The 19,304-nt window shown below is 35.6% G+C and overlaps 1 protein-coding gene across 3 annotated transcripts in view; it reads right to left on the bottom strand.

Moving 5' to 3' along the window:
* bur (GMP synthase burgundy) overlaps positions 1-19,304 on the bottom strand; it is a 182,154-nt gene that overhangs the window by 104,469 nt on the left and 58,381 nt on the right. For all 3 annotated transcript variants that reach the window (XM_090372708.1, XM_090372709.1, XM_090372710.1), the window contains exons 4-5: positions 8,134-8,248; positions 2,668-2,765 (exon numbers count right to left, since the gene is read on the bottom strand). In XM_090372708.1, the coding sequence (XP_090228834.1) occupies positions 2,668-2,765; positions 8,134-8,248 (213 nt within the window). The remainder of the gene's footprint in view (positions 1-2,667; positions 2,766-8,133; positions 8,249-19,304) is intronic.

Raw genomic sequence — 19,304 nt, 5'->3', positions numbered from 1 at the left:
AGAGACTAATTCTATTAAACGTCTTTGGTTGAAATTTCCAGGATCACCTGCTGTGGATTGACTTGCTAGAACGAAGGTTCATCGGTTTGCTATGGCTGGAGAAACTGATTTAGAAGCTGTACCAATTGTAAGGAGAAGTACGAGTGTTTCGCTGAATAACAACAGAACGATCTCAGCTAACCAAAATCATTTTCCACTAATACCGGCTTGTGCTATTACCATCCACAAATCTCAGGGAGGTACTTTTGATTGTAGTTTATGAATACCACAGGGGCTCACATCTGGTGAGTATGGGATTGGCACACCCAGGGTCCTGAGCTGAATATCATCATTCTTCTCATTCTTGGTGATTTCCTTCTCTATGTCTCTCTCAGGGTAACTCAGAATTTTTTTTTGCCTGGTGCAGCAAAAAGCCTCAGGCTTCCTTGCACCATATGGCTAATAATGATAATAATACGAGAAATATCATGAACACAACTAGTTTATGTGATTTTTACATTATTGCTGCAAATGGAAAAAATAAATTTTATTGTGGACTGAGAAATGCTACATCCACTCTTGCACTTCAAGCTGAAATGACCAGGTTGTTGAGTAATCCTCTACTTACCATGCAAGATAATTTATACGAGTTCATCTGTAAATGACAAGATCTTTCCATTCTAACGTTAAATTGTCAAAGTTTACATGCTCACAGTGACGATCTCACTGATGCAGTCACTCAACAATCTAATTTACTTCTACTTTCTGAAACATGGCTAAATAATAAAGAAGCATAACCTCTAAGCATACCTAATGTCAATTGTGTTGTTCAATTCAAACAAGAACAACAAGCTAGTGGTGTAGCAGTTTATCATAAGAGAGAAAATCGTATTCATGTTGTTACTCCTCATATGGAAGTGATTTATCGACAAATTGTTGGAAAATCCGCGAGTGTTAGACATGTTGGAGACATTTGTGCAGCTGAATGCCTTCTTCCTGATGGTCAAACAATATTGTTGGTAGTCATTTCACCTAACCAAAAGATCGAACATATCATTGAATTCATCCATTTCGTTTTACTTTCTTATACAATTGAAGGAGCTGCATTTCTACAACAATTTTCTCACAAAAAATGCAACCGAATACCAATGATACTTAGTGGAGATTTCAATCTTAATTTTGCAGATACTCATTCCAAACCCTTGACCAATTTCTTAGAAAATAAATTTGGACTAATGTTAAACACTTCTAGATCTGTATCGATTACTAATCATGGAACTATAATTGATGCTGTTTAAAAGACATTTACACTCTTTACAATCTCAAGTGTATGTCTCATATTTTAGCTATCACAAACCCATTGTAAGTAAATTACCTATTGAACATGTATTGCAACCTCAAATTCACGAAACTGTTGAAAAAAATAAATGCTTTAAAATGTTAAACATGTTCGGATTCTTTTTATTCCTAAAACCCTTTAACCTCGACCAACTCAAGGATGTTTTCACATAAAATAAAACCTTTCGTGCATACAGAGTACACACACTGCCTCTTTTTTGAACAAACTGTAATGTTTACCAAGGCATCAATAATGCAGTTAGTTTCTTAAGTTTCTTGCAGTTCATTGCACTGCAAGAAGAAACAAAATGTCTGGTTCCAACAGGATGGGGAAATCTGCCACACTGCATGCTCAACCACTCAAATGTTGAGAGTTTTTTTGGGTTCAAATTGTTTCATAAGGATACTGGCCACCTAGGTCTATAGCAATCCACAAAACATTCAGCAGTTCAAATTGGGCATTGAAAAGTCACGAGTGTGTCAAAACAAACCCTTTGTTATGTCACTAGTAACACGATCAAAAGAGTGTTGTTGTTATTTGGTTTTTAGGAGCATTAGCAACTAAGGCCATATTGCTCCGATCAAAAGAGTGAATTTATGTATTGCTAACAATGGAAGACACTTCCAGCATTGTTTACAAATCATTATTTGCTAAGTATTATGATAATAAATTGTATTTTCCCTTGATCATTTTAAAGGTAAACTTTTAATTTTTTCCCTCCTATCCAGAAAAATCCTTTGTGCCTATTTCACTGTCACTTTCTTATATACAGTCACACAGAAGTGACTTTTGGAAACAAAAAGTTTCTTTATTCAGCTTTGAGTTTAAATATTCTGTTTATACTCTAGGAGGGACAACACAGCCAAATATGGCAACTTGATAAAAGATCAAATATTTTGTGGTCACCTTTCACAAAGGATTTGTCAAGTTTGTAAATAATTGTCAAACAAGGATATACTACAGTGAATTCAAGTTAAGTGGGTTAATGGCTATTAACACCCTTAACTTGAATTAAAAAAAAAAAAAACATTGGAAAGCTTTTTAATTAATACATCACAATATCAAAGTCTTGATATTGTGAAAAAGAAATTCTCTATCAAGAAAATCTACATGTAGAAGAAATGTGAATTTTTCAAAAAAAAATTCCTTAGAATTTTAGAATAGCTTCCACATAACATGTACATGGGAGAAGAGAGTGGAGGATGGAAATGACAAGCTGGTCAAATGCTGCTTTCTGGGAGAACAAAACTAGAATACCTCATAAAAAAATATATGAGGTGAACACATACCATCAAGAAGTACAATTAAAATCTAAGATTTCAGATTAAACATTTTTAATTCTTACTTACTTGAACAAAGCAGACTTGTTATCAATTTGTATATTAAACTGGCCATCTTCTCGCAACTCTTTTTTACCAACACTTCCTCCAAATTCCTTATTAATCAGCTGTAAAATGAAACAGTTATTACAGATATCACAATAAAATCTTCTTTTACACTTTTTTATAATGTTACTGAATTAATCTCTTTATCTTTATGACATTGTACCTTATGGCTGTGAGTTATGAAATATACTAGATGCTTTCATGAGGTATAACCACAAGCAACGAGACTGATTTTTATTGTGCATTTTCTACAAGACAACTGGGGATGCCACCTGTAGAAACATCAGCCATGTTTCATTATCCATTAGCAATATATTTTCTAAGGTATCATATTAACTAAGGTATATTTTCTAAGTCTATAGTTGTTAATGTAGGAATCAGTACACTTTTTTTTTTCTTATAAAAACAAGTGGCAATTTTTCAGAACAAAGAATTAATACAGAATTTTGCATGGCATTGAGAAAATCTGTCAGTGAGATATTTTTGATGTTAAAACAAGTTTATGGGCTTGGCGCTACAGAAAAAAATATCTGACTAGTTAAAAGGGTTGATAACCCTTTTAAACTAATCAGAAATGTACTAAGATATAACCATAAGGAAGATGTCATGCTGAATAAAGTGGCCAAAACTCACAAAACTGAAGAAAATGTTTAAAGGGTGAGAGAAATGGTTCATTTAGATGGATCGTTAACTTTATACTTAATCCCTGAAGTTAAATTTACCTAAAGGAATATTATTTTGAACGAACATCTAAACAAATAAAAGTTTCTGCTACAACAGTCCCACAGATTTTGAAGTGCTAATAAAAACTGCAAAAAATTCAAATGATCATTGAAGCAGGGAGCCCAAGAAGACAGCAATGTCATGAGGAAAATTATGACTTGAAACAAAATGAGCATTTAGGTATGATTCTGAAACAAAATGTGTCTTCAAAAGAGAGCGCTTTGATATCCAAAGTCAAGAAAGGGTACATCAAAATCAAAAGTGAATCCAATGTTGATTTATTTTTATTTTTTCATCTATATTTGGAATTGTGACAATCTTTTGTTAATTTATATAACAGATTTTTTTTATCTAATTTACCATTCTGGAGCTTTCAGAATGTTTTGACAATCTTAGATAACATAAATATGTAAACCCATCAGTACATTTTGTCATTAATACTTGATTATCACATTAAGTAACGATAATATCAAGTGAACAACTATTTGTTTTTGTACTGATTTAAAGAGTAAGAAATACACAGAATAACACCTGCAGCTTATTTTAATCATACAAACTATTCAAGAATAAGCTTTACTCAAATATTCGGAACACTGCATTTGATTTACTTGAAAATTTAGTGCTGAGAATATTCTCAAAAATATAATGTTTGAGAATTTTATATCACTAATTCTTTGTCATGACAATATGCCGCCCACTATACATTCTTTGTAAGAGATTTTAGAATTAACTATCTAGTTGCCTTGGTGATTGACTTGGTGTATTTTATACTTCAAAAATAGAAAAATAAAGAAATTACATATCTATTAGAATTAAATTTTGTAATCTTTCTTAAGTTCAAATTTCACATAAATAATGGTTGTTACAAAATCCAAGGAGATCGTGACTCAGCAGAAATGCATGTGAGCATTTCTGGCATGTGTCACAAGTTTGTCAATTGAACAGCATGTGGCACATATTCTAAAGTTGGTCTAGCAGACAAACCAAGCTCAACTACAATTCTTTTCTTTGCATCCAATTAAGGAGTGTACTGATCTCAAATTAGAACTTGTTGCATTATGAGAAGGAATCAGTCAATGAAGAAATGGGGGTGCTTACTCTAGACACAAATGTAACTGGGTGCTTGTCAGGTACTTGCGCATCAATTGATGATATTTCCAACAAATTATGAGATTGGGGGGGGGAAGAGAGCATTATTATTCATGTGGGGACTAATGATATTAAATGGACACCACTTGACTATTTGTTGGATAAATATAGGATGATGCTGAAAAAACGTTGTGAGTGTTTGCAATTCCACCCAGACACAATAGGAGGGATTGCATGTTGAAAGCCTTGCAAATTAACTCAAGACTCGAGGGAATCTATTCTCTGGAGGTGGTATTCATTTGAACAAAAGTGGTGCTAGGATTTTCGTCAGTATCACTGAGGATACCTTAAGTGTTCATGGGAAACCCCTTGTTCTGAGGGTAGCAATGTTTCAAATCAGTGGGAAAATAAAGCTAGGAAAACAAACCTAAATAACTTCAAGGGGTATGTCAGAAGCATTGTCAATAAAAAGGCTGAATTCAAATTCCTGATTAGGACAACTAATGCTGACATAATAGGCTAAGAGAAATGTGGTACCACTCAGAAATTGGGGGTGACAAGTTCCATTACAGTATGTATAACATATTTAGTAGAGATAGAGAAGACAGAAGAGGTGGTGGGGTCATGCTTATCAAAAGCAGCCTGAGCATGAAAAGAGCTTTTGCTGAGTCAGAAGTTATGTCTGCCAGCATAGACCCTATGTGGTGCGAGTTAGTCAGAAGCAATGGTATAATGAGGGTGGGAGTAACTGATAGGCCAGAAGACTGTGTAGAGTATGACAAGAGTTTCTAGATGCAGATTGAATGGGCAAGCAAGTGTATTATGGGTGATTTCAATCTGCCCCTAATTAATTGGAATAACTGGGAGGGAAACTCACCACGGGGAGCAAAATGTTTAAGTAAAATAGGTTATTATTTGTACCAGCATGTTAAAGAAAATATTAGGGATGAGAATATCCTTGACCTCAGCAGTATAGGAACCAATGGCAGGTAGTGATAATGCAATCATTAGGTGGAAGATGAAGAAAGTATCTAGTAGTTAAAGGTAAAGGCATGGGTTTTAATTTTAGAAGAGGGGACCAGTTTAAGGTGCCATATGGCATCTATTAACTGGGCAGATTGCAGAGGAAGGGCAAATACATTTGAATTATAGAATACTTTTAAAGCAAAAATTACAGAAGCCATGAATGCATATATACCATGAAAAAAATATTACATGAGGATGCTGAAATGGATGACTACAGAACTGGCCAGTGTAATAGAGCAGAAAAAGATAGCATGGGAAAGTTACAGAGTGATGTAAAGTACTGAAGCCTACAACAGATACAAGCTGATCTCTAACAGTACCACAAATAAGGTTAGGGAGGCTAACACTGAGTATATGAGAAAGGACTGGCTAAGACAGCAAAGAATGGGGACAAGGAATTTTTCAAGTATGTGAATACAATAAAGAAAATGAGTCAGATCAGAACCTTCTGTACTGGGTGTGGGAGTCTTAGATAACCCAGCTGACATTGCTGATGAATTAAATAGGTACTTTGCATTGGTCTTCACTGAAAAAGACCCTTCATTATGAAGAGAGAGACTATGCCACATAAAATTATTGATCTCAAAATTACTGATATCTGTTTATTAGAAAAACTTTCAAGCATAAAGGCAAGTAAGGCTCACAGAGTTGATAGCATATACCCTGTAATTTTGAGGGAGATGGTCAGAGAGTGTATTGAACCAGTGAGATTAATTATGAGGGCATCATTGGACTCAGGAGAGATTCTTTTGGATTGAGGAAGTGACAATGTATCGCCAATACATAAAGGTGGTTCTAAAAATGAAGTCGGTAACTACAGACTGGCAGTCTGACTTCAGTGGCAGGGAAAGTCTTAGAGGCAATGATTAAAAGTGCAATCCAGGGACATTTAGAAAGAAATGGCGTTCGGAAAGAGACACAACACGGTTTGTTTCGTTAAGAGAAAATCACATTCAACTAACTTAGTAAACTATTTTGACAAAGTTACTCAGGAGCTGGATGTAGGGAACAATTTCAACATAGTTTATTTAGATTTTGGCAAAGCATTTGACTCAGTCCCTCACGAGAGGTTACTGTATAAGCTGGGACACGTTGGGATTATGGAAAGATTCTAAAATGGATTCCAGGGTGGTTGCAGGGCAGAAGGCAGGAGCATTGTGATCAATGAATATTCTTCAGGTTGGTGTAACATCAGAAGTAGAATCCTCCAAGGATCAGTTCTTGGACCACTATTGTTCTGATTTTTCATAAATAATATTTACTAAGAGATAAAGGGCATGATGTAAAAATTTGCAGACTATGTAAGGTTGGGAGAGTTATTAATGATCAGTGTTAAGCAGTGCTCCTTCAGGATGACTTGAATAGGCTTCAAGAGTGGTCAGAAAAGTGGCAGCTATGTTTTAATGCAGCAAAATGCACTTGGGGAATAGCAACCTGAAAATAAATTATATATACACTTAGTAGGTTTGAATTAAAAACAGTAGAGGAAGAAAGGGATCTGGGAGTTATGATAAGTCCAGATGTGAAGTTTTCTGAGCAGTGTAAACATGAAAGCCCACAGTGTACTATCGATGATTTATTGAACATTATCCTGTAGAGATAGTTGTTGTTGTTATTTGGTTTTTAGGAGCATTAGCAACTAAGGCCATATTGCTCCGGGGATATGCGGTGGTCATTTCCTGACCTTTCCGCATCCTCCGTATTTGGTGGCTCATGGGCTCGAACCCCGGTCTAATCAAGAAGCATGTGCTACGCACTGCTGCTCCTGCCCACCTGACTATGGAGGTGCCTCTGTAGAGATAGGAAGGTCATCATCCAACTGTATACGGCAATTGTAAGACTACATTTGGAATACTGTATGTAAGTATGGAGACTTCATTAAAAAAAGGGAAATTGAGCTTCTTGAAAGGGTCCAAAGATGGGCAACTTGCATGGTGAGATCAGCAAAAGGGGTGACTGTACAAAGAAAGAATTTGATTATGTGAGCTACAGAGATCGGCAACCAGGCACCTTGGAGGAGACCTGATTGAGGTTTATAAGGCTCTGAGAGGAGATATTAAAATGAATGAAGGTTGAATTTTCACTGTTATAAAGAATTCCAGAACTAGAGGTCATAAATTCAAATTACAGGAAAGACATTTAGACTAGATTGTAGGAATTTTTCTTTTAGTCAGCAAGTTCCTGATTACTGGAGCAAGTTGCCTCCACAGGTAGTTAAGGCTGACAGCTTGAAGAAATTCAAAGGTTAACTGAAGAGTTGCCTACATGAGGAGGAACGTGCATAATTTTTATTTTGTTACCTACTTTTTCTTTGGCCAGTACAGCAAAAGCTTGTGGCTCCCTTGCACTATATATCTAATACTAATTTTGTATTAGATATTTCAGCTGTTGTATCCTAAAATCAAATGATCTATTTGTTTGCAGAGGGAAAAACTTAGAATTATATAACAGATATGAGTCCTACTAATATCAAAGTAAGTATCCAATCAAGAAAAATGATAGCTTGTCTAAATAAACCATTAATTTCATAATAAAAATAATCAAATACAAAACTGCATAACAATTTCAAATTCTCAAAAATTATGCACATACCTGCATCCCATAGCAAATTCCAAGCACTGGTAATCCACAGTGAAAGATTTGTGAATCATACTTATAAGCATCTTCTGCATACACAGAGCCAGGACCCCCAGATATTATAATGGCTCTTAAAATAAAAGTGTTAAATGATTTTATTTTCAGTATATTATCAGAAATGTGTACTTTGATGAAGACAAATTAAAAGAACAGTTTCCAAAAAATCATTCCAATAATTCTGTAATATGAATAAATTAATTACATACTGTGGTTTCCTTTCCTCTCTCTCATAGGCCATGGTTCCATCAAATCAGCCACATTTGCAGATTACAGTGGCTTAAGCTGGACTGATTCCATCAAGTGCAGTTTGCAGCCTGCCCACATTAGCATTAGTAGAGGCATATGATGCAAGAAAGCAAGCTTATTCAGCATCAGCCAAAAAAAAAAAAAAAAAAAAAAGCACAACCACTACTCCCATTTCACCCCTCCGTTCGTTCGAAATACCTGTCCAGCTGAGCCTTAAATTTGCTTAGGCTATCAACTTCAACAACAAGTGATGGAAGTCTATTCCACAAACCAACTGCCCGCTGGCTAAAGGCAAATTTCCGCACATCTATCCGACATCCGTACTTCCTCAATTTGAATTTATGCCCTCTCAGGTGATTATTCTGAGCAAGAGGAAGAATCCCATCGGCATTGAGCATGCTCAAGCCATTCAAAGCCTTATACACCTCTATCAGATCACCTCGCCGATGCCTAGTCTCCAGACTCTGTAATTTGCAAAACTTAAGCCTTTCTTCGTAAGAGCAACCCTTTGTTCCATTCACTAATCTTGTTGCCCTTCTCTGTACTCGTTCCAGCAGCTCTACATCCTTCTTGAAATGAGGCCTCCAGACCTGTATACAGTACTCAAGGTGCGGCCTGACCAATGCCTTATACAAGGGAATAATCACATCCCTATCCCTGCTAGAAAAATTCCTGTATATCATTGACAAGACACCATGAGCTACTCTTGCAGCTCGTCTGCACTGCTCAGAGAACTTCATATCTGCCTGCACAATTATCCCCAGGTCCTTTTCATTCTCTACCACTGTCAGTGTAGTACCACAGAGTTGATACGTTGATCTGGGGTTACTGTTTCCCATATGTAGTACTTTACATTTGTCAATGTTAAACTTCATTTGCCACCTCTCAGTCCATCTGCTCAACCTTTCCAGATCCTGTTGCAGCAGCATAGCATCAGTAGTGTCCTTAACAACCCTGCCAACCTTTGTATCGTCTGCAAACTTGGACATTAAGCTTGATATACCATCATCTATATCATTTATAAATACAGAAAACAACAATGGACCCAACACTGAACCCTGAGGAACTCCACTAATAACATTTGTCCACGAAGAGCAGTGTCCATTGATTACCACTCTCTGGCTTCTGCCACTCGAACATTCCATTATCAATAGCAGCAATTTGCCTCCAATGCCACACTGCTCCAATTTGTGCAGCAGTCTTCCATGCGCATATATTCCACATATATGCTGTGGCTGAAATGCATACAGTTCACAACTCAGCAGATTAGCATTCCACCTCCCCATTGTTCTCTGTGTGCCCTTGGAGTTTATTCATTTGCTGGTGTATAGTGTGTTAACCTTGTTACATTTATGCTGCACATGGAAATTTGACACTGGATATCATGGAAACAAATTTGTACCAGTAAAAACGAATAAAATCATTGTCTTTGAAGTCATTAATATACATATATATACAGTCCATTCTGGTTATTTGGGACACATCGGGACTAGTGCATTTTGACCCGATTAGGCGGCTGCCCAATTATCCAAAGTTTCACGTAAATAGTTAAAAATACAATGTACCCCCCCCCCCCCCTTTACAATTGGTTCAGTGTACAATCAAATCACGTTACGACGAACTCACAATAGTAAAGTACCGTTCACGATACAATGTGTAGTAAGCGCCGGTCATTGTAATCATGTTTGTGAACTGAATTTTAATTCTATTAAACAGCGATTCTAATTAGAGAATATATAAGGAATATTATCCACAGGCTATAAAAGCAAAGATATATTAAGCACAAATTTACCCTTTATTACCTTAACAATTAAAAAATTTAATGATACGTGAAAATCGGAAGAATATACGTGATAATCGGAATAATTAATACGTACTGTAATATGTACATACGAACTAGTTGACATTTCTGTTCACTGACATTTGTGAACAGAAATGTCAATGAGTGGGGGTTAAAATTTAAAACAGTAAAAAGATAAGCAATCAATAACAAAGAACACGGCACACACAAATTGCAAGTAACACAATATGTGCAAGTGAGAACGGAGTAATGAGTTACAAAGCTTTAAAAATAGGAATGAAGAGAAAATCTGAAAATTAATTTTTTTATATGACTGAAGATTTCATGGAAGTGTAAACACATTTCACCATAATAACCCACAGAATTCCAGCTGTCGGTATTATCGTAAATTCAATAAGATCGAGTTTACTATCCGTTTATGATAGATTTCACTAACAGAAAAGCCCAATAAACAGGTGACTGCTAATTGTTTTTATTGTTTTATGGTTGTGACCTCCAGAATTTTGACCAAACCACGTGGTACCATCGGAGACAATCGTAGGGTAATCCAGTAGATAATCCAGTGCTGCGGTCTCCTACCCCGATTAAACGGCATGCTGTCCCAATTAAGCGAAGTAAGCCCTGGCTATTTTCTCGATTGGTTTTTGTTTTTTAAGATTTGCCCCAAATAAACGGCTGCCCCGATTAACTGGTGGCCCAAATAACCGGAATCCACTGTATGTGTGTGTGTATATATATATACAGTAAACTCCCGCTATTCGCGGTTTCACGTATTTGCGATCGCCGATTTAATATAAAATGAAACCTAAAAAAATGTTAATTTTAAAGTGCCGTGAATATTTTCCGCCATAAAAAAAACATGGGTGTGGATAAAATTATCTTTCGCGTTCAGTGGGTGGGGGAGAGGGGTGACAAAATCGCGAGCGTGGATGTTTCTCGCTAATCCTTGTTCAGTATGTGTTATGCGCTTGTCATGGATGGTTTCGTTGTTTGCTTTTAATTTATATGCTTATAAATTGAATAAATTTATCTATTTCTAAATTGATATTTATAAATATCATATCTTTTTTGTACGCATATCAATTTATAAATTGATATGCTTACAAAAATGATAAATCTACTGTTTTCCAGTGTAAAACAGACTTTTTCGAGTGCGTTAACGGAAGAAAGTGACTTTATTGTGGACAAGTTCTTTCTAACCCCTACCAAAAATATGGCTATGAATAACAAGAGAAATGTGAAAATATCAAAGAGGTGATGACATTAGCGAATAAAATTGAGTTTTTAGACAAAATTTCTATTTGGTGAAAGTGTCTCCTCAGTGGCAAAACATTATAAAATCAATGAGTCAAGGGTACGATCAATCAAAAAATCGGAAGAAAAAATCCGCCGTAGTGTCCGTGAAAACGTGCTGATTGCTTCAAAAATTTGCTCTGTAACTCGTGATGTTAAATTAGAAAAAATAGAAAAAGCTTTAAATCTGTGGATAGAAGACCAAACTCAAAATAAAATTCCGTTAAGTTCACTCATCATTCTTGAAAAGGCAAAACTCCTTTATCAACACTTTAGCGAAACTGGAGATAGCACTGGCAGGATAAGTTTTTTAGCTAGCAAAGACGCTGGTTTCAAAGATTTGTTTGAAATTTCTAATAAATATTACATTTAATATTAAATTGTTTCTTATTTTCATTTCGATGTCATATGCTTGCATTTCACTATGTACTGTCTACGTACATAGTCATATTATGAAGGTACATATAATACATACGTAGACAAAATTTTAGACTAGTTTTTCTTATATATTTCATACTTTGGAACGGAACCCCTTTATTACTATGGGAGCCATAACTCAGTACAGTAAACCCCCGCTACTCGCGGGGGTTACGTTCCTGAAAAAATATCGCGAATACCAAAAATGCGAATACTGAGTTATGGCTTCCATAGTAATAAAGGGGTTCCGTTCCAAAGTATGAAATATATAAGAAAAACTAGTCTAAAATTTTGTCTACGTATGTATTATATGTACCTTCATAATATGACTATGTACATAGATAGTACATAGTGAAATGCAAGCATATGGCATCGAAATGAAAATAAGAAACAATTTAATATTAAATGTAATATGCCTTTGCTAGCAAAAAAACTTATCCCGCCAGTGCTATCACCAGTTTCGCTAAAGTGTTGATAAAGGAGTTTTGCCTTTTCATGAAAGATGAGTGAACTTAACGGAATTTTATTTTGAGTTCGGTCTTCTATCCACAGGTTTAAAGCTTTTTCCATTTTTTAACATTCTAATTTTCTAATCACGAGTTACAGAGCAAATTTTTGAAGCAATTAGCGCGTTTTCACGGACACTACGGTGGATTTTTTCTTCCGATTTTTTGATTGATCGTACCGTTGACTCATTGATTTTATAATGTTTTGCCACTGAGGAGACACTTTCACCATTAGAAATTTTATCTACTAACTCAATTTTATTCGCTAATGTCATCACCTTCTTTGATATTTTCACATTTCTCTTGTTATTCGTAGCCATATTTTTGTAGGGGTTAGAAAGAACTTGTCCACAATAAAGTCACTTTCTTCCGTTAACACACTTGAAAAAGTCTGTTTTACACTGCAAAACGGTAGATTTGTCATTTTTGTTAGCATATCAATTTATAAATTGATAAATTTATTCAATTTATAAGCATATAAATTAAAAGCAAATGACGAAACCTTCCATGACAAGCGCATAACACATACTGAACAAGGATTATCGAGAAACATCCACGCTCGTGATTTTGTCACCCCTCTCCCCCCACCCACTGAGCGCTGTTTTGACTGGGAAAGATAATTTTAGCCACAGCCATGTTTTTTTATGGCGGAAAATATTCACGGTGCTTTAAAATTCACATTTTTTTAGGTTTCGCGAAACCGCGAATACAGATACCACAAATAGCGGGGGTTTACTGTATTCGCGACATTTCTCAGGAACGTAACCCCCGCGAATAGCAGGGGTTTACTGTATATGTGTATATATATATATATATAAAATTATAAAATACTATGAAAGGAAATATATTTGTATAGAGATTATCCTTTTGAAAGTGTATATAGAGTATTATATAAAGTCTTAATAAACTGCTTATTCAGAAACAGACCACCTAATGTTTGGGTATCGTACATATGTTAACATTGATCTGATTGTACGTACATTCCATAATGATACCGCTTGTACAATATACAAGCACATATTTGCAGTTATATATAGTTTCATGTACTGCTTTCTGAAATTATCAAGATGTTGGGGGGGATGCAATGATAATGGAGAATTCAATATGGACAAAAATGGAATTTTGTGTTCTGGAAGGAATATACTCAAGTAACAATGCAACTGAGGAGAAGAAATTAACTAGTGTCAAAGTTACAAAACGCCATTTGACTTTACTGGTAGGTGGTAATGTAACTGGCAACTTCAAATTAAAGCCACTAGAATATCATAATGAAACCCCCACAGATATTCAAGAATGTTTTAAATTATTCACTCCAATGATTTGGAAATTGAATATGAAAGCGTGGGTTAATGCAACACTTTTATAGGACTGGTTTCTGCACTATTTCATATCAGAAGTGGAAAAATATTTGTTGGAAAAGAAAATGGTATTTAAGGCATTGTTAATAAGAAAAAAGAAAAACAAATCTGTTTATACTCCAGATGGCCACACTGGGTTAGAGGCATTTATAAGATAAAGAAAATACAAGAATATTACTGTATTTAGCAGTTGGGTTGGCTAGAACCATGGCCAACTCAAATGCATGTGCCCTTACAGTTGACTCCTTGGTTATGGAGCCTCAGTAACACTCCTGATTATCCCACTTAAATTGATTCTCCCCCTCCCCCCCCAAATTAAACCACTTCCCTATTCCAGCCTACTCTAACTGAACACTATTCCAGCCTAGGGTCATTTTCACCTTCAAGCTAAATTATCTGAGAACTGTAGCTAAAATCATTGCTGCTACAGACAGGAATGAAGAAATAACTATCATGAAATTTTGGAAGGGGTACATCCTTATGGCAGTGAAAAATGCTAGAAAGATATCAAGCAATCCACTACAAAGTGTTTTTTGAGGAAGCTTTACCTGCAGCTAGTCCATGACTACACAGATTTTCAAGAAACTCAACAAACTGTCACAGCAAAAATTTTAAATTGGTGGAATACCCTGACCTAAAAAAAGTGAAAATTGATGGTTTGTTTGTTTGTTATTTGGAGCATTAGCAACTAAGGCTATATTACTCCGGGATATGCGGTGGTCATTCCCTGACCTTTCCGCATCCTCCGTATTTGGTGGTCATGGGCTCAAACCCCGGTGTCTAATCAAGAAGTGTGTGCTACGCAGTGCTGCTCCTGCCCACCTGGCTATGGAGGTGCCTGAAAATTGATGGTGTGAATGAGTTTTTGGAGTCCGACAGAAAGGACCTCATGACCAATGGTTTGACGGAATTGCAGGACTAAATGCAAAACAAAGAAAGGGATGATAGTCATGATGAAATCACCAATATCCGCTTCGATAATCCTGAGCTTCGAAAGTTTGCGAAATCACAAAGAAGTTGGAAGAGGCGCAAGGAGTCATAGAGGATTCTGATACCAATGTTAAAAGAAGCAGAATGTTATCAGGGGCCTTCATGATGTCAATACTTACTACAGAATTCATTACGATGAAAATAAGATGGCAACTCATAAGTTTTCTTTGAATAAATTTTTTAAGCAGAATTAGTTTATCAGGTATGTATAGTAACTGTATTTATTCATATTTCATCAAATCAATCAAATTTAAATGAATATGGAAAGTTACATGAGTTAATGCAGGACGGCACTGCATATATTAACTGAGCATTAGGTGTGCAGCATAGCAGATATAAACTAATATTAATTTTCCTGTATTAATATTTTAATTTGTCTTAATACTATTTACTTTTATTTTTTGTATATTAATGGAAATTTAATTTTAGTGTAGTCTAATGTTTTTTCTCCTGAGTGGACTGCATATGGAATGTTTTTTCTAGAGCAAAGACTTGGACACATTGTTGGGGACACTTCTGTTATGGACTATTTTTTTTTTTTTCTGTAAAAATGTGTCTGTGAGGAGAAGAAAACAAACAAACAAACAAAGCTGGATTTGAACATGATCATTCAGGAATATGGAATGCATAAAGGGTGTGTTACTGATTTTTTTTTTTTTACATCTTTCAGAAATAACTTTTTTCTTTCCAAGCAAATACTACTAGCATTTTATTCGTCCTTAGCCATATTTACAACATAACCAGGCACCTCCGTAGCCAGGAGCAGCAGTGCGTAGTACATGCTTCTTGATTAGACCGGGGTTCGAGCCCGTGAGCCACGAAATATGGAGGATGCGGAAAGGTCAGGGAATGACCACCGCATATCACCGGAGCAATATGGCCTTAGTTGCTAATGCTCCTAAAAACCAAATAACAACAACATAACCATGACATTTTGTAGTAATTAAAACTAATCTGTATGTGCCAAATCGAATGAAATGGGCTCTTACTCGGCCTATTACAATTTAATATTTGTAAAATAATAAGAGGAGTTTACCTCAATATAGTACGTAGAACACTTCTGTATGATACTCTCCAGAAATTAAAACGAAAAAATCGAAAACTTACATTAGAGTAAAAAATAAATAATTAAAAACCAATTTAACACAATTAAAAATGAAAAAGAATCTAACGAAAATATTCAAAACGATTTTCCTTCCTGAAGCTGACAATGCTTTTCGACCATGTTGTGATCACAGGAATGAAAATTACCGAATAGGGTTGAACCTTAAACTTAAACAGTGATTATTTGTCTTTGCGCATGCGCGTAAAGGTCCACGCATTGGAGATCAAACATGGCCGCCGAACATTAACGGAATTCTCGTGTAATTTAATTTCTACGGTTTCTGCAATTAATAGTCACGTATAATTATGATGAACATTAAGTATTTTGGCCTCGTTAAATAAAAAAATATGTTTTTCGTTAATGGCATGAAAGGCTAATTCTGACGCTGCTGAACGAGAAGCACGAACTGAGGCTTCGTGTTGATTTACACGAATATTCAGAGAAAATAAATCGCGCTGAACCTTGGTAAGACAAGTCGCAATCACCGCAAGAAATGTTGTATACCAGATCATTAATTTGTGTTGCAAACGCGGAAAGAACCGAGATACTCGGTTCTCTAAATTTTCTCTGAATATTCGTGTAAATCAACATGAAGCCTCAGTTTGTGCTTCTCGTTCAGCAGCGTCAGAATTAGCCTTTCATGCCATTAATGAAAAACATACTTTTTTATTTAACGAGGTCAAAATACTTAATATTCAACATAATTATACGCGACTATTAATTGCATAAACTGTAGAAATTAAATTACACGAGAATGCTGTTAATGTTCAGCGGCCATATTTGATCTCCGATGCGTGGACCTTTACGCGCATGCGCGAAGACAAATAATCACTATTTAAGTTTCAGGTTCAACCATATTCAGTAATTTTCATTCCTGTGATCACGACATACGGTCGAAAAGCATTGTCGGCTTCAGGAAGGAAAATCATTTTGAATATTTTCGTTAGATTCTTTTTAATTTTTAATTGCATTAAATTGATTTGAATTGTGTTAAATTGGTTTTTAATTATTTATTTTGTTACATTGATAAAGCAGCTCAGACTGAGATCGCAGACAGACATCTATGGCTGAAGGCAATACTGAACTTCACTAGTTCAACCACTGATGGAATCACATGCCACAAGCTGCAGCTAAGCAGCTTGAACGATGCAGCCAAACTGTTGACAGAACCATGTCCATAGAGTGCTTACTTAACCTGGCTAAGCTGTCCTCTTTCTGGGGACCACCACCTTATTATAGTTCAGCCACTTGAAATCTGCCTGATTGTTATAAAATTACTGTGCACATTCTTGTTAAAATATGATAATACACAGGGGTGCACAAAATGTTGACACATTTAAATATTTCATTTATTTGTTAATTGTTACAAGCATTAAGAATTTTCACACTCAGCTTCATGGAAGAATATTCTTATTTTACCATATATTCAATGTGTCCTCCATTTTGACAAACAAGTTCATGAAAGCATACACCAATGTTTGTAATGACACAACAAGATGTCTTCATTAATTTTTTGACACCACTAAAACAATCATGGCTTTCAATCCCATGAGTGTAGCAGGTTTCCTATGGAAGGAACAACTTCTTTTTCAAAAAATCTTACAGGAAAAAGTCAAACGGGTTTAAGTCTGTACTCAGAGGTAACCAGAAATTCCTTCAGATGTGATGACCTGAAGAAGAGCATTGACAATATGAGAGGAACAAAATTGTGCAAAAAAAAAAAAAAAAAAAAAAAAAGTGACATGGATATCATCTTACATAAACTAATGAGTATCAGTAGGAAGTATTTGCCATGAGCTGCAATAGAGTGGTTCTGAAACATATACAGATACGCGAGTTAAGTTTCATTGAGGAGGGGTCCAATTAAGACATGGCCTGACAGGACAACTGACTGTCCCATTCAAATGAAAATTAAGCTTCATTCTCCAAAAGAGGGGAGAAAATATGTATTACACAGCATTTCTTCCCTCTGAAGAAATTAATTCTCTACTTATTTTTCAGGAAGTTTAGGCAGCACTCTTGTGTGGGATATATCTTGTATGGAAATATTTTCAAATATAATTGAAGCTTGTGTTGTTGTTGTTGTTGTTTGGTTTTTAGGAGCATTAGCAACTAAGGCCATATTGCTCCAGGATATGCGGTGGTCATTCCTTGACCTTTCCGCATCCTCCGTATTTGGTGGTGACGGGCTCGAACCCCGGTCTAATCAAGAAGCATGTGCTACGCACTGCTGCTCCTTCCCACCTGGCTACGGAGGCGCCTGAAGCTTGTGAACTTGGAATATCTTGGAATTCTATTCGTTGAATAGAATTCCAAGATATTCCAAGTTCACAAGCTACTTTTCTTGTTGATTCCCTGAACTGTAACTTGAAGAACTTCAACATTTTCTAGAGAATGAACACCGATCTTGTGAGGTCATTTTTATTCCTTTATGGTCAGGTCATTCCTTTTCATTTTCAAGTAATTTACATTCCTTTATGCCTTCCTCTTAAAACTCAGGATAAATGAAATATTGTGTTTCTTGTTAGTGATGCTGAAAAAGTGTCAAAAAAAAAAAAAAAAACCTGAAAATTTTCTGCATAGCAGTTACACTCCCTTTTGGAAAAACAAAGTACAACTCGAGCCTTCTGCTTGATTGTAAGGAGAAACTTTTCTGCCATTTGCTTACTAATGGGAGCATATGGTATTCACAAGCATGTAAAGTGCTGTAACTTACTACTGCTTTACTGAATTTTCCAGTAACTACTGCTGACTACTAACAACTTTAAGCAAAATCCAACTCATATTTCAGTTTTGTTGATAAAAATCTGTCAACATTTTGTGCACCAACCTGTAGGAGCATCAGTTATTTTTTCAACGTTTCATCATACACTTCTGATCTATAATTGGGTAATTATTTTAAAATGGTTTGATTTTAAGTAGGATAACTATTTTATGAAAATCACATAAATTTCAAGCAGCTAAATTACAAACTATACAATGAAAGCTTTGAACATCTTTTCTGGGGAAGGGGGGGAACACTTGTTTCTGGTTGATTTGTCAGCAGAGTGATTTTATTCTGACAGGATTAATGATTATAATATCTATTATTCCAGGTCCTTGTGGCCAATACTGGTCAATTCTGATATTGCAACCACTGTTTTTTTTTTTAACTGTGAACAAGGGAAGAAAAATTGTTGTCTTCGGAAAAGAAATTAAAAGTAACAGACAACTTGATAAAAGTGGACCACTGAAAAAGTTGCTGTGATTCATGGATAGGGGGAATATTCTGCAGTTGATCTACAGGGAGATTTTTGAGGCCTGTGAGAAGAAACTACCATGTTCTGTTGTTGTTACTGTTGCTGAGGTACATTGCTGTTTGGCATTTTCACTTGATCAGGAGTAATGACAGTGCAATGCTGTTGTGCAAA

This window comes from Mastigoproctus giganteus, chromosome 4 (genome assembly GCF_048544385.1).
Source record: "Mastigoproctus giganteus isolate SK-2022 chromosome 4, ASM4854438v1, whole genome shotgun sequence".
Classification (NCBI taxonomy): Eukaryota; Metazoa; Arthropoda; class Arachnida; order Uropygi; family Thelyphonidae; genus Mastigoproctus; species Mastigoproctus giganteus.
Note: the sequence above shows the minus strand (reverse complement) of the source record. Positions and strands in the feature narration are given on the sequence as shown.